Below are 14,925 nucleotides of genomic sequence, written 5' to 3'. Positions count from 1 at the left end.
AAAGCTCTTGGCGGGATCATTTAAGGCAATATTCCATGGATTGTCTCAGAAGTACCTCCAGTGATTTCTCCAGAAACATCTTCAGAGATTTTATCCAGAGATTTCAGCTGGGATCCGAGAGCAATTGCAACTGTGGTTTTACCAGCAATTCCCTCCAGGACTCCTCCAGCAATTACTGTTATACCACCAGGATTTCTTCAAGGGATTTCTCGTGAGATTTCTTCAGAAATTTTTGCTGGGATTAAGCATGGCAACATTTCGGACATTCTAAGTTCTTCCGGAGAATCGTCTACGAATTCCTTCAAAGATTTTATCCAGGGATTCCTCCAGCTATTTGTCATGGGATTCCTCCAGGAGCGCTTCGTGGCATTCCTCCAGAAGTTCCAGCTGGGGTTCCGCACGCACTATTCCTGTGGTTCTTCCAGCTATTCTGGCTAAGATTCCTTCAGAATTTCTAACTGTGGTCCTTCAGAAGTTCCGCTAGGGATTCCTCTAGAGCTTTTTCCTGGCTTCTTGCTGCGATCCTTCCGGGCAATCTTCCTCGAACTTTTCTAAAAATTCCTTTTTCCAGGGATTTCTTAAAGGGCTCATCCAGGAAATCGTCCAGAGATTTTATCCAAGAATTCCTCCACAAATTCATTATGGAATTTCTGCTGAAACTACTCTTGGCCTTCCTTTGAAGATTTCTCAATTAACTCCTCCTGTGATTCTTCCAGCAGTTCCTTCTCCAGATATTCTAATTACCATACCTCCAGGAATGATTTTAGTAATTGCTTTAGGCATTTATCTTGGAATTCTTGCTGGATTTTTTCCGGGAAATCTTTCTGAGATTTTTTCAGAAATTTCTCCTGTGTTCCATCCAGGGTCTTCTCTGCGGATTCCTTCAGAATACTCTACCGGTTCTTTCAGGGACTTCTCGAGGTATTTCTTCACGAAATTTTTCTTTTGATTCTCCAGACATTCCTGATGGGGTTTCTTTAGAAATTCCTAAATAGGATTTCTGTTAAAAATACTAGAATCTAGAAATTCCAGAACCCTTCTGAGATTTCTAACAGAGATTTTTCCTAAGATTCTTCCAGAAGTTCATCCGGTGATTCCTCCAGAATGTTTTATCCTGGAGACTTTATCCAAAGATTTCCCCATAAATTTCTCACGGTATTCCTTCAAGAACTCCTCTTGGCCTTCCTCAAACAATTCCAGCTGGATTCCACAAGTAATTCCTGCTGTGGTTTTTTTCATCAATTCCTACCAGGACTCCTCCAGAAATTCTGACTATAATACCTCCCGGCATTATTCTAGGGATTCTCATAAGAATTTCTTCCAAAAATCTCTTGCTGAGATGATTCAAGGCAATCATTCAAGGATTCTGAAATCTGTAGAACAAGAATTTCGGGAGATAATATGTCTCTGAAATCCCATCAGAAATGGCTGGAGGAATGCTAAATGAAATTCCTTGAATATATGCCAAGAGGAATGCTTATGGACACCCTGGGAGGAATCGGTAGAGGTACTCTGGAGAAGTCCATGGAGGAGTCCCTGAAGAAATCGCAGGAGAATTTTTTGAAGGAATTGTAGGAAGATTGTTCGACAGAATCCAGCAAGAATGCCAGGAGGAATCCCATACAACAGTATAGTGTATTTTAAAAGCCGATGTATTGAACCATTTTGAAAACTTGGCCCTGAAACTTGTTTCCGGAAAATCGGTAAACGGATTCCAAAATGGCCAAATGTATTCATATGCTATAAGTTTCAAAATCATGAAGCTTGATATGTCGCATGATGGTGTTTATTCATCTTCGAAAAATGGATCGCGGAACCACCGGCACCGATTCCCGTGAAGTCCGCAAATTGGTTCCAAAATGGCCAAAAGTATTTCGAATATCACAAAAATAGCTCAGAATGATGTATCATAAAAAATAACGAAGTTTGAGGTGTCGTATGATAGTACTGAATAATATTCAAAAATTGAACACAGAACCAGTTCCTCGGAACATCCGTAAAACTGGTTCCAAGGCGCTTAGTGACCGGGATGAACTTTCAGACATACTTTTCTAACATCCTAGTTCACTTACGTCTGAAAACTAAACTTTTCCCTTATCGAAAATTCACTTTTCTTAATATGGACAATTCCAATGACCCCTTTTGATTCCGAAATAATTCCGGAACCAGGTGTCCATTCCAAAAATCACTAGCAAATCCCTTATTTTGATGGATATGTACTTCTTGTGTTAAAATTTGGTTGAAAAATATTGGAAAACAAAAAAGTTATAGCGAAAAGAATGTTTTTTCGAACTCTTCTTAGGAAGATGGTTACGGAAGGGTTTTTTATAAAGTCGAACGGAAATTTGATAATCTATTTTAGAGATTTCATAAGAATTTTAACAGGGATGTTTGATGGAAATCCACCAATGCACAGTGTTTTTTTTGCCGATTTCGTGCGCTTTTTTAAATAACTTTTCAACCGTTGATTTTTGCGATATAGTTTCTTCGGAGAAGTTTCTACATAAGACAAAGCGCATCTTTTGACATGAAGAGTCGGATGATCAATCCACCTATAAGTGAGATGAAAAAAATATGTTTTCCAAAAATGCAGATAGACGTTTGATGTCTTCGGCAAAGTTGTGCAAAATGCAATTTTGAACAACTTTTTCAAAGCCTTCATAATGCTAAAACTCATACTTTACGAGATCATAACTTTTTAACGGGATTTTTTTACATTTCATTCGTCTTCTACAAGGTTGTTTGAAATGTAAAAATACATGTTTTTGCTGAACATCGAAAAACGCTAGCTTTTGAAATAACTAAAGTTTATTTTTCAAATTACTGATTTTATAGGGTAACGTTGAAATCGTCTAACTGCTTTCGGCGCAAAATGGCGCAGAGAATTGTTTCTAAAAATGAAACAAATATATTTCTACTTTTTGAAAATGGCTTGAACTTTTGTATGCAAGTGTATACTATATGTGTTATGGTGAATGAACAAACAATTATCAAAAATAGAAATTATTTAATAACTTCTTAATTTAACGAGATAGAATGTTCAGCAAAATTGTGTATTTTTGTATGCTCAACAACTTCAAAATCATTAGACATGTCTACAGGGATTTTTTGAGGAACATATCGAGATACTTTATTACGGAATTCACCCAATGATTTCATCATATTCCGAAGAATTAGCATCAGTTGAAATTTACAAACAAAAACAAATTAGAAATACCTATTCTGGAAAGTGTTTTGGTATTTTTGAATTCTACCTCCAGGGAGTCGTAGAAGAAATTCTAGAAGAAGGGTGTCGTTATGAATGTTACCAGAGATTTATACAGAAATTCTATCGGTAGTTTTTTCAAGTATTCTAACAAGACATTATGCAGTGATTTGTTGAAGCATTTTTAGACAATCTTTTCTGGAACTTGAGAAATCCTTGGAAAATTTGCCCCTAGGATTCAAAGGATGCATTGCAGACTTACTCCAGAGATTCTTTGAGAATCTTTTTTATGAGTTCTATCGGTAGTTCCCCGAGTTATTTCATCGTGAATTTTTTCAGAGAATCTTCAATATTTTTTTCCATATGTCCTGAGGAATTGGCCAAGGGATATTTTTTTTCAGAGATTCATTCAGGAATACACCCAATAATTGAATCGGTCACATTTCTATTTGAGGGGCCCAGAATCAAAGGGGGTGTAAGTGACCATTTTGTCGATTTTGAGCTGTGCATATACAAAAATTCTTCTGGTTTCAAGCTTTCAAGAACTTTTTTAAGATGATTTTTACGATGATTAGAAAAATTACAATAAATCGTAGAAAATTGGGTCGATTTTGATACTCCATACATTTTGTATGGGATGAAACATTGGTGAAAAACTTTAAACCTGTGGGTTTTTGTCACTTACACCCCTTTGCTTCTAACCCTCTCATTTATCTTATTGTATGTTCCTGGAAGGATAACGTGCATCTGGAGCCGACCTACTGATGTTCCTGTAGGCATTGCATAGGACATTTCCCCTGAAATACCCCAGTGAATTTCTTGAGGTACTCGTTGGGGGATACCGCCAAAGAATCTTTGAGGAATTCTTACAGGTAGTCTTTGAGAAATCTCTCCATCAATTCATGGGACATTTCTCAAAAAAAAAAAATCCATCTTAAATTGTTCGAGTGGTTCTTAAGGGATCCTCCTTACCAAATTTTTCCTAGGATACCATCGAGAATTCTTACAGAGATTCCATCAAGTAACTCTTTTAAGATTATTTGAGCAATTTCTCCAGGAATTCCTTGTGGAATTTTGTAATGGGTTTTTTGGAGATTTTTTTAGTGATTCCTCCAGAATTTCATCCACGGATTTCATTGGCAATTTATTCCTACAAGAGTTTCTCTGAGAACATTATTCAAGAATAGTCTGGGAATGCTTTGAAGATTCCATTAGAATTTTAATCTGAAATTCTCTCAAAGGATGAATTTTAATAATGAATTCATTCAATTGTGTATTATCATTTATGTACCTTCTTTACCTCGAAAGGAAAAAAAAAACTAATCCATTATTTTTTTAAGTATCGTGTCTACAACCATGTGTAAAATTTTCCTCATAAAGCGAAATTCTTAACTTTTTATTTGTGAAGGAAAGTTGAGAATTTCTTAAGAGTTGTGTGTGCACTTTTCTAGAAATTGCCCCTTATTACTATTATTCCTAGCTCCCCCTATGTATTGTATTATTTTTCTTATATAGTACATCGTCTCAAGATGCTTATCGTGGAAGAAAGCCATTATTTACCTGCAAAGCGGCGACTTTCGAAAAATATTTAAAGTCACCTTTCTCATCACCCCCCCTCCTTCACTATTTCCTTGCTACGACTATGCCTAATGCTTTGAAGGGGGGTTCTGGTGCCTAACAAGGGTAATAAAGAAAGAATAAATTTTTATTTGATGGCTGAAAAATTAGTATGGAATATTGATTATGTGTAGTGATTTGAGAACTCAATTTCTCTGCCCCTTGCGAGCCCATATCACTGGCTACGCCTATATGTAATATTTTTCTCGATAATGCAAGATTCTCAGCTTCTAGATGGCGCTATAAAATTGATTATTTGTTACTTTATGGTCAAGTTATGATTTTTTTGAAATTTTTGGACGATATTGGAAGAATTGCCCCTTATTACTGTTTTTCCTGGCTCCGCTCATGATTTGCAATTTTTCTTGGAAGTACCTCACCTGAAGATTCTAACCGTGGAAGAAAATCATGATTTGCTTGAAAAACGGGGCTGATATAAATTTTTATATGTTTGGCGAACACATAAATGGGGTGCCCCCCATTTACCCTTATCCTTGCTACGACTATGTTCGATATTTTTTCTAGAAAGGGGAGTGTTGGCGGTTTCCAATAGTGGAAGAAAATTGTAATTATATGGAATATCAGCAGAGATATAAGCATTTAAAATAGTGTAACGCTGTTTTAAGGAGGTGCCTCCCTTTGCAGAGCCCCTTTTTATCGTTTTTCCTCGCTATGACTATGTATGAGAAATTATTATGAAAGCTGAAGTCCCAAGGTTTTCGGCAATATAAAAATTTTTACATTTAGTTATAAAACGAGGAAAATATGATTTTTCTAAAAATTAGTGTAACGGTGTTTTGTAGGCACCGTCTTCTGAGGCTATTTTTTTAAGCACCGCCGCCTGAGAGATAAGCAAAGTGGACAGAGCGACTCGGTCCTTGTACTCGCTTATAAATCGTCGATCCAAGTTGCACGTGAGAAACAAAATGTTAGTTTTCAAGTGCATATTGCGTCCGATTATGCTCTACGGTTCTCCAGTATGGGGGGACTGTGCAAAGTCTCATCGTAGGCGCGTTCAAGTTAAGCAGAACAAACTCCTTCAGATGATACATAACTTGAACCCATGGTACCCAACGGAGCAACTTCACCATGTCACGAAAGTGGAAACTGTTGAGGAGTGCATCAGAAGAAGCACTAGTAAATTTTCTAATTCGTGCCAGTTGTCCTTGAATCCTCTAATTGAAGACCTTCTAACATAGCCGCTGTGATATTAGATTAAGATTTTCGGATCTAGGGTTTTTTTGTTAGTTAGTTTTCCCTACATTGCCCAAATACTATTCACAAACATTGCATTCCTTTTTAATTAGAACTGATAATTCGCAGCTTGAAAGGTGAAATCTCTGCAAATGTAATTGTATAATTGTACACTATTGTTTAAGTTGAAATCGAATAAATAAATTGAATTGAATTGAATAAAGGATTTTTGGATAGTTTTTTTGAAGAAATTTTTAAAGTAATCTGGGAAATATAAAAATTGTTTGGGGAATCTCTGGAATAATTATCTGAGGAATACTTCCTACTGTTAACTGTTGGTTTCGATGACAGAATACCAATGAAATACCTTGAGTGACTACTAAAGAAAGCCATTCTTAGAATGGTGAACATATTGTGAGGATCCCACATTTTTTCCAGAAATACTTGAAAAATTTCATAAAGAATTTTTTAGAAATTGTTGGTGGATTACTTTGAATTGTTCGAAAATGTATGAATGTTATTTCTGGAAAACTTGAGGAATGTTTCCAGCAAACCCTCGGAGAACGTCTTGGATAAGCACCAAACGAAATGCTGGATTAATCGATGGTATACTGTCTGGAGAACACGTCCAGGTGTAGTGCATGGACAAATTCGTTATGAAATTCTTGAAGACGATCAAATCACCTGGAGGATTTCCAGTATTGTAGATAGCACAGACAAACAGACGTAACACTCTTCAAAACGGCTTGGCACATGCATTTAACGATCTATTCAAATTTCATTTGATTTGCGCGATCGTTCCACCAGATGTGCTAGTGTTTGATCGCTTTGACGTTTGCCAGTGTACACGTTGCTGAATGATGCAAACGAAAATTACAGGCAATTTGTGTAGTAGTGTGCGTTTCAGCAAAACGTCAAATCGAAATCCATCATGGCCGACAGTGTCGCGCGCGGTTCTACCAACAGGTGGCAGTGTGCTCATGAAAATGATACCGGGCAAAAGTTTTTGATTAATTCCTCTAAGAGTTACGTCTGTTTGTCTGTGGTATGATAGTGCAATATAATCTAATTATAATATATTGCGCTTAACACATTACAATCGCAACGTTCATTTGGAAAAAAAAATCTTTAGATATTGTCATTAAAAAATCAAAACAAACCGACAACACGTCGCTGCTCCCACCATGCTAACCAAAGACTGAGAAGACAGCCGTCAGGAGGCTCGATCAACACCGGTTCAAGCAAGGTTCTACTCTAAGAGTTACGTCTGTTTGTCTGTGACATATATGTATGGCTTAAGCATGTGATGGTTGGTGTTCAATGATGTTGATTTAAATGAAACTTATGCGTGGTGGGCATCAAAACATTGTGAATCAACCATTTGAAGCACTTATACTCAAAAATATCGTCGAAGCTTGAGAGAACTATAGGAGAAGTATATTTTTGAACAGACAGCATTTCTGTCCGTGGTGAGCCAAAAAAAATACAGTTGCCAAAAAATGAGAAACAACTGTGCATAACCCTGTAAGACTATTCAAGCATGTAGCATAAACCGATCGCCTGGGCAAATCTGGGAAAAGACTCTCGTTAAAAATTCAAAGATTAGTTATGAATTGCTCCTAATTCTTTTGTCATGAATGTTTGCTTGCACTAGCACTTTAATATGTAGCATATTCAAGTCAAATGTATTCAAAGAGTTTTAGAACAAAATAAAATCTTTCTGAAAGTATCACGGTTCTCAAAAGCTTTTCAAAACTAATTAGACTTCAAGTTGTTGCTTGGGCGAAAGATTTAAAATTTCTAGTAACATATCAACATTTCGATTTTAATGAATACACGTCTAGCTTGTAGACCTAGAACAGAATGATCTTTATAACAAAACAAATTTATAGATTACTACGGTTTCCAATATTCCCCGCCTTAATCAGGAATTTCATCTAATCCTAATTCTTTTGCAGTTCCAATAAATTTCACAATCAGGACCGGCTTTATAAGTACATCTGCCTTCTGGAAATCCGATCCGACATGCTGGAGATTAATTGTGCCATCGTAAAGCTCCTCTCTTACATATTGGTGCCGTATGTTTATGTGCTTTGTGCTAGGTGAATAGCCAATTTCCTTATTGGCCAGGCACAACGCACTGCGGTAGTCGCTGGAAATTGGAATTGTATCTTGGAAACCAAATAGTTCACTTCGTAAACGCCGCCACCATACAGCTTGTTGTGTTGCTGCAGACAACGCCATGTGCGAGGCTTCCATGGTAGACAGCGCCACAGCCGGTCGTTTCTCGCAACTCCATGATATCTGCATCGCTGAAGCCCTCGAAATGAATCTCTGTTTTCTATGTTCTAATAAACCAGCTTAGCGTTGAGCGTTCCCTCGCGGGATAGCGCATAATACGCTTTACTGCCGTATAGTGGGTTCACATGTTTGCTTTTATGCTGGATCGCAGGGGATCGGAATCGCGTTGCAGTTAGTCATCAGGAATTGTTACACCAGATCTTCAATATACCGCTGCTGGTCCTACATCATCGAATTCTTCTCCTGTGTGATTCGCAGTTCTAATACTTGCTCGGCTCTTCCTAGGTCTTTCATTCGGAACCTTTGCATCAAAACGATCCTTCATATAGCTGACCCGTTCTTCAATATTCTAATACGATGATAATCTGCTCGTCGTCCACATGGTAGTAGACACAAGGATCAAAACTGGAACGCTTGAGATCGATGTCCTTCAGTTTTGCATCCAGCTTCCTGCTGCATACGTGGATTGTTTTAATTTGTACAGCGCCGGCCGCAGGTGACAAACCTTCATTGGAGCGGTTGTATTCACATGACCCTCGGGCTGTTCCATGCAACATTCATCAGACGTCCAGATCCTAGCGGTGTAACAGATGTAGCGGTTTATCATTCCGTCCACGTTGGTCTTGATCCTGTACACCCATTTCGCAATACGGCTGGTAGATCGATCAGCTCCCACGTGTCGTTCAGCTTCAACACTTCGAGCTCCACACGCATGGCGTAACACCAGGACGTTCGATCATCACGCTGCATAGCCTCTCGATACGATTAGGTGGGAAAAGGTTTTCAGGAAAATTACTATACCTACGACAATTAAAAAGTTTGATACCTACCCACTTGACTGGAATTCGCTCAACAGAGGCATTAGTCTAACCGGTAAAGTAAGTACGATTTCCAATAGTACATAAATCTATTGGTCGAATAGCCAAATTAATTAAAACTAATAGCTTTTATCACAGTACCTAATCAACTTTTTTGATTGCCCATGAGCAGAAATGATTTTCAAAATTCATGCCGACTGTTCTCAATGACAATGAATTACTGCTTATTTCTCTCTGCTCTCCAGATCACCAGTTTGCTCTCCGACTCCGTCCAATCCCGATTCGATCGCGAGAGATTTGCCGGTTGTTTAGTTGCGATCGTGCTCTCGCCTAGTTCGGACGTTTCAAGTTACTGCTGCACTGCTATTCCGTCGGTGGCCCACTCTACTGTATCAACCGATCGTATGTTGATAACCGGTATACAAACAAACGATCATCAGCTCTCCGTGCGAAGCGCGTGCTCACACAGGATAACAATCCCCAACCAGCGTAATTCCCCGTTTGAGTCATTGATTGGTGTTACTGTTTGTCTACCGCCAGTGATCGCGTGTAGTATTAGTGCCTTCTTCGAATATTGGAACGATAGGAAACCAGGTAGAGATCGTCATCAGTTCGCATATGATCGTTTAGGAAGTGTGCCGTTTTTCTTTCCTCCTAGTGCCGAAATCATCGGTCATTTTCTTTATGCGCTCGATCGCATCGATCCCGTGGGATACTAGTTGCAACGCATGATCAAGACGGAGATGGCGGCGGTGTCGGCGTTTACTAGCGGTAAGGGTGCGTCGTTTGTAATCTCTGGAACTGGTTCACGGCCTCCGCGACCTTGACTTTTGTGTTCTTTTCCTTGGGTGCGATCATCGTGTGATGCTTCTTCGCGCACAAGAAGTCATGACGTAAGCGAAGTGAAGAGTTCCAAGAAGATCATCGGGGAACCGGTTAGCCGATGTTGTCCAAGGCGTTTATGTCTGATTCAGGCCATCTGAGGATATGGTGATAATACCGTTCAAACTGGTTTATTTGCAGTTAATGGAATGTTTGCGCGGAGTGCGGTGATTTTTGCATTGATTGCTATTGTTGCGGGTCAAGGTCCAAGTGTAGATGGGTCGACGATAAATAATGCAGATCAACAGCAAACACCGATCAGAATAAATGAAAGCTTTTACAAAGGATCGCAAAACTTCGCTCTTAACTTTTTCAAGGTACAGTTGAAACAATAGAATCAATGTTGTTTTCTAATTGATCGGTTCTTCATTCTAGCAAGTTAGTCTCACTGTTGATAGTGATCGTAATGTGACAACGACCAATATCTTCGTGTCCCCGTTATCGGTGTGGAATCTGTTGGCTTTACTCAGCGAAGGAGCCGAAGGTGAAACGCTCAAGGAGATTCTTCAAGTTATGAATGTGGAAGATCAAAACGTTATCAAGCACCACTTCAAAAGTTTCCAGGAAACTATCAAGTACGTATGATCAAAAAAAACAGTGCGCTGATCTAATCTTTGCATTTCGTATTTTCAGTGTAAATGCCAAAGGTGTAGAGATCTCTTCCGCCCAGTTCATGTTCACCGACAAGAACCACCCGGTGAAGCACGATTTCGAACACATCGTTGACACCTACTACGGGGAGAAACTGTTCGAAGCCTTGGATTTCAGCTCATCGAACGCCTCGTTGCGTGAGAGTTATAATCACATCAACAAAGTCGTATCCGATGCAACCAAAGGACAAATCAAACGAGCGATCCATCCTACTAATCTGGAACAAGCTCGTCTGCTGCTACTTTCAGTATTGTTCTTCCAAGGGGAATGGACGGTAAGGCAGCCTTAGTCTACCACGATCATTATAACTATGTGTATAACAGCTATCTGTATCTTTCAGTTTCCTTTCAACCGATCGTTAACCAACGATAGCGTTCCATTCTACGATGAGAACGAGAGAGTCGTGACCACGGTACCGATGATGTTCCAGAAAGCTATTTTGCCATTTGCTGCCTTCCGCGAGCTGGAAGCCCAAATCGTAGAACTTCCCTATGGAGGTGATCGTTTCCTGAGCATGTTGGTGATCTTGCCTCGGAGGGGCGTTCCTCTGCATGAAGTTGTCCAAAGGTTAGCGAACTTCAACATGGAAATGATCTTCAGGGAACTCAGACAGGCAGCAGAAGAATACGAAGATGACGAGGTGGAAGTGTTCCTTCCTCGGTTCCAGATATCCTCAGACTACGTTCTCAAATCGGTGCTATTCAATGTAGGATTTTTAACTGAATTCACAACGCAGTTTCCATATAACATCACATACATTTCGTTTTCGCAGATGGGAATGAAGAAAGCATTCCACACCGGTCTGGCGGAATTCAACAAGATTGCCAGCGATATCGTCGTGAACGACATTTTCCAGAAGAACAAAATCGTGGTCAACGAAGAGGGAACGACGGCCTCGTCCGTGTCCGGAGCCGTCTTTGTGAACAAAGCCACTCCGCCGAGGTTCATTGCAAATCGACCCTTTGCGTTTCTGATCGTCGATAAGCGAAACGATCTGATCCTGTTCATGGGCCAGGTGAAGGATCCGATGAGGCTCTAACGCTTAAAAAAAACACGGTTGAATTCTCTTGTAATAAAGTGGCCATGACGTGCTCTGTGCTTTTCATCATGTGACATATGTAAAATTTTCATTTTTTAGATATTTTGTAAATGCTATATATTCGACCTACTAGAAAACTTATGTTTTTACTCATCCAGCAAAATAATGGAATTCGCAAAGCATGCCGAATCTAGGCGAAGAAATGAAGATCCGGTAACACCAGGAGAAACATTGTCCAGAGACGACCGTCAGGACTAGTCCCAGACTAAAACTTAGACCTAGTCTAAAACTTAGTTTAAATTTTCACCTACATGGTTTCGCATTAGCCGTCTACACAGTGTATTCTGTGTATTCTCACCTTTGGCGTTTGTTAACGCAAGAATCATATGGATGGCTCTGGATGACACCTTCGCAGCAGAGGTACACTGGATAACAAGAGTGATGTATTTCGGTTTGTACTGGTCTCTTGGTTAACTATAACTGACTTTATTGGGTTCATTGCTTGGTTTTATACAATAGTTTGAATGGGATTGATACTAATGGGTTCATTTTAGGAAGAACACAAGTTCTACTGTTCACTATAGTTATTGTTCTTTACTGTGTACAAAGGTGACTGTTTGTCTATTATTTCATAATAGTAACGCTCTAAACTTGTACACTTGGATCTATTCTAAATGGAATTAGATTAGTGAAAGATCAACATAAAAATGTAGACATTGGCGTAAACAGCGTGTTCCAAACGATACCGATCTGATGTTTTTCCTACTGTTATTTTTTGTGCTGTGAATCGAATGGTTTAATTTCATCTAGTTGGTTCTTCTTCTTCTTTACGGCTCTACATTCTTACTATAACTTGGACAGCCTTTTTTCAACTTCAGTGTTCTTTGAGCATTGCCACAGTTTGCTTTGCCTGCTATTGCATGAATTTGTATATTGCGAGGCAAGCATAATGATACACTATGTCCCAGGGAGCCGAGAAAATGTTCCCGACCGAAACTGGAATCGAACCCGCCATCTCCGGATGGGCGGTTCATAGCCTTAACCAATAGTCTAACAGAAAGTTGTCTGTATACTCTAGAATTTGTAGTCTGTGCTTTTTTATGACCATTGATAACATAAATCATTACGTTTGAATACCCATTTTTCATTCCTGTTTGGGTCCGTCACTACGACCAATAGACCAATTGTGACATTACCCGAATCCTTAGTGTAGTGCAGGTTGCATTACTCCATTGCCAATAAATTATGGATATTGATACAGTTTTTGTTTTGTTATTTAAGAAGCTTCAGAATAATAAAGTCGCACAGGGGCGAACACGAAATTATTGCAACACCGAAAATGTCATGCCAATTTTCTTATAATGTTCAGAATCAAACCAAAATTTTAGGGTAGACTTATACATACATTTACTTCAAAAATTAAAAGAAAAGTAATCGATGGAGCCTTGAGTGTAAAATTGAACGCATTTTCGCTTGATGCCCTCCATCAAAGTCTTCACAGTGTCATCCGGCACCAGTTTCTCAGTTTTTATTTCTTTTTCTCAACATGTCCTTCTCGTCTTTGACTGTCTTCTTGCTCTTCCGAAGTTCCCGCTTCATCATTACCCAGTACTGCTCCACTGGGCGCAGCTCCGGACAGTTTGGCGGATTCATGTCCTTTGGAACAAAATGGACAAAATTGGCCTCATACCACTCCAGGACACTTTTTGAATAGTGGCATGATGCCAAATCTGGCCAAAATAGCGGAGCTTCGCCGTGTTGCTGCAAGAACAGCAAAAGGCGCTTCTCGAGGCACTCAGATTTGTAAATCTCGCCATTTACCGTGCCCTTTGTCACGAAAGGCTCACTCCTCAGTCCGCAAGAGCAGATGGCCTGCCAAATGAGATATTTAGAGGCGAACTTCGACATTTTCTTCTTCTTAAATTTGTCGTCCACATGGAACTTGCTGTTGCCGGTGAAAAACTCCAACCCCGGAATTTGCTCAAAATCGGCTTTTATAAACGTTTTGTCTTCCATCACACAGCAGCCATATTTTGTCAGCATCTTCTCGTAGAGCTTCCGTGCCCGAGTTTTAGCCGTCGATTGTTGCCGCTCATCGCGGTTTGGGAAGTTCTCTACCCTGTATATATGTAGTCTAGCTCTCTTCTTTGCAATCTGGACGTAGCTCTGCGACATGCCGATCTTTTTAGCCAAATCACGGCTTGAGACGTTGGGGTTTGCTTTAATCATCCGCTTCACCTTTCCCTTCGTCTTTTTGTTCTCCGGTCCCGGTTTTCATCCAGCTCCTTTGCCGTGGTCCAACGTCAACCGCTCCTGGAACCGCTTCAACACTCTGGAGACGGTTGAACGGTGAATGTTCAAAATTTTTCCCAACTGCCGGTGCGACAGGTCAGGAAATTCTAGGTGTTTGGAAAGCATTTGTTCTCTCGACTCGCGTTGGTTCACCTCCATTTTCGTTGAATCGAAAAACACGACTTCAAGTTTGACAGCATGTAAACAATACACATTAATGAGAAAGTGTGCTAAATTTGGTTGATTTTTACTCAATGGTAAAAAAGTTATGCCCTGTTGAATGAGTCGCAATAATTTCGTGTTCGTCCTTTACAGGGTGCGACAGGAAAAAATGCGAAAATTTCAAGGTGCTATCACAGGCTAAATATGGGATATATATGACAAACTCTTCAAACTCTTCAAAATAGGTTGCCTCAAATTCAAGCTAGATTTTTTCTAAAACATGTTTCAACACTTTTGGTGCTCTCCGATTTGAGTAACTCATAAGCTGTCTTAGTAAAATCATACTCCAAGAGTTCCACAATTACTTCCAAATTTTGGAAAAAAACCTTTCAATTTTTCCAAGAACTCTGTTGGCAAATTCTTCAAAATGTTTTTAAAAACTTCAGACAAAAAGAATCAAGCAGGAGCGCTTTGATCCTTCAATTCTTCATGTCAATGGTGTAGGGCGTAGGAAAAGGGCAAAACCGGGTTTGATAGCTTTTTTTTTATTAAAGTGCTTCAACTGTAAAGAATGAATGTATCCGTAAGTATAAGTGTTCATAATATAACTTATTTCAAATGAGATCTTACAATTCGGTAGGCCTTTCGTCGTCTATGCACCCTATTAATCGATTACAACCTCTACCACGTGAGACGTTTCTTTTCAGGTATTCTATCGACGCGGTTGAAAGGATCTGGACTACGGACTCGAACGTGACTATGAC

The 14,925-nt window shown here is 39.5% G+C and overlaps 1 protein-coding gene across 2 annotated transcripts; it reads left to right on the top strand.

Annotated features, from left to right (window-relative positions):
* The first annotated feature begins 9,462 nt into the window (after nucleotides 1–9,462).
* LOC109414181 (serine protease inhibitor 77Ba) lies at nucleotides 9,463–11,803 on the top strand. 2 transcript variants are annotated; one of them, XM_019687964.3, is made up of 7 exons: nucleotides 9,463–9,729; nucleotides 9,794–9,906; nucleotides 10,159–10,334; nucleotides 10,393–10,592; nucleotides 10,651–10,942; nucleotides 11,009–11,374; nucleotides 11,441–11,803. In XM_019687964.3, the coding sequence occupies exons 2-7, from the start codon at nucleotides 9,864–9,866 to the stop codon at nucleotides 11,705–11,707; spliced, it is 1,344 nt and encodes a 447-aa protein (XP_019543509.3). In that variant the 5' UTR covers nucleotides 9,463–9,729; nucleotides 9,794–9,863; the 3' UTR covers nucleotides 11,708–11,803. The 2 variants fall into 2 exon arrangements, with proteins under 2 accessions (XP_019543509.3, XP_029712491.2); XM_029856631.2 differs by having other exon boundaries at nucleotides 9,463–9,906.
* The last annotated feature ends 3,122 nt before the right edge of the window (nucleotides 11,804–14,925 follow it).

The sequence above is a fragment of the Aedes albopictus genome, unplaced genomic scaffold (assembly GCF_035046485.1).
Source record: "Aedes albopictus strain Foshan unplaced genomic scaffold, AalbF5 HiC_scaffold_691, whole genome shotgun sequence".
Lineage (NCBI taxonomy): Eukaryota > Metazoa > Arthropoda > Insecta > Diptera > Culicidae > Aedes > Aedes albopictus.
This window is presented reverse-complemented; position numbering and strand designations above follow the sequence as displayed.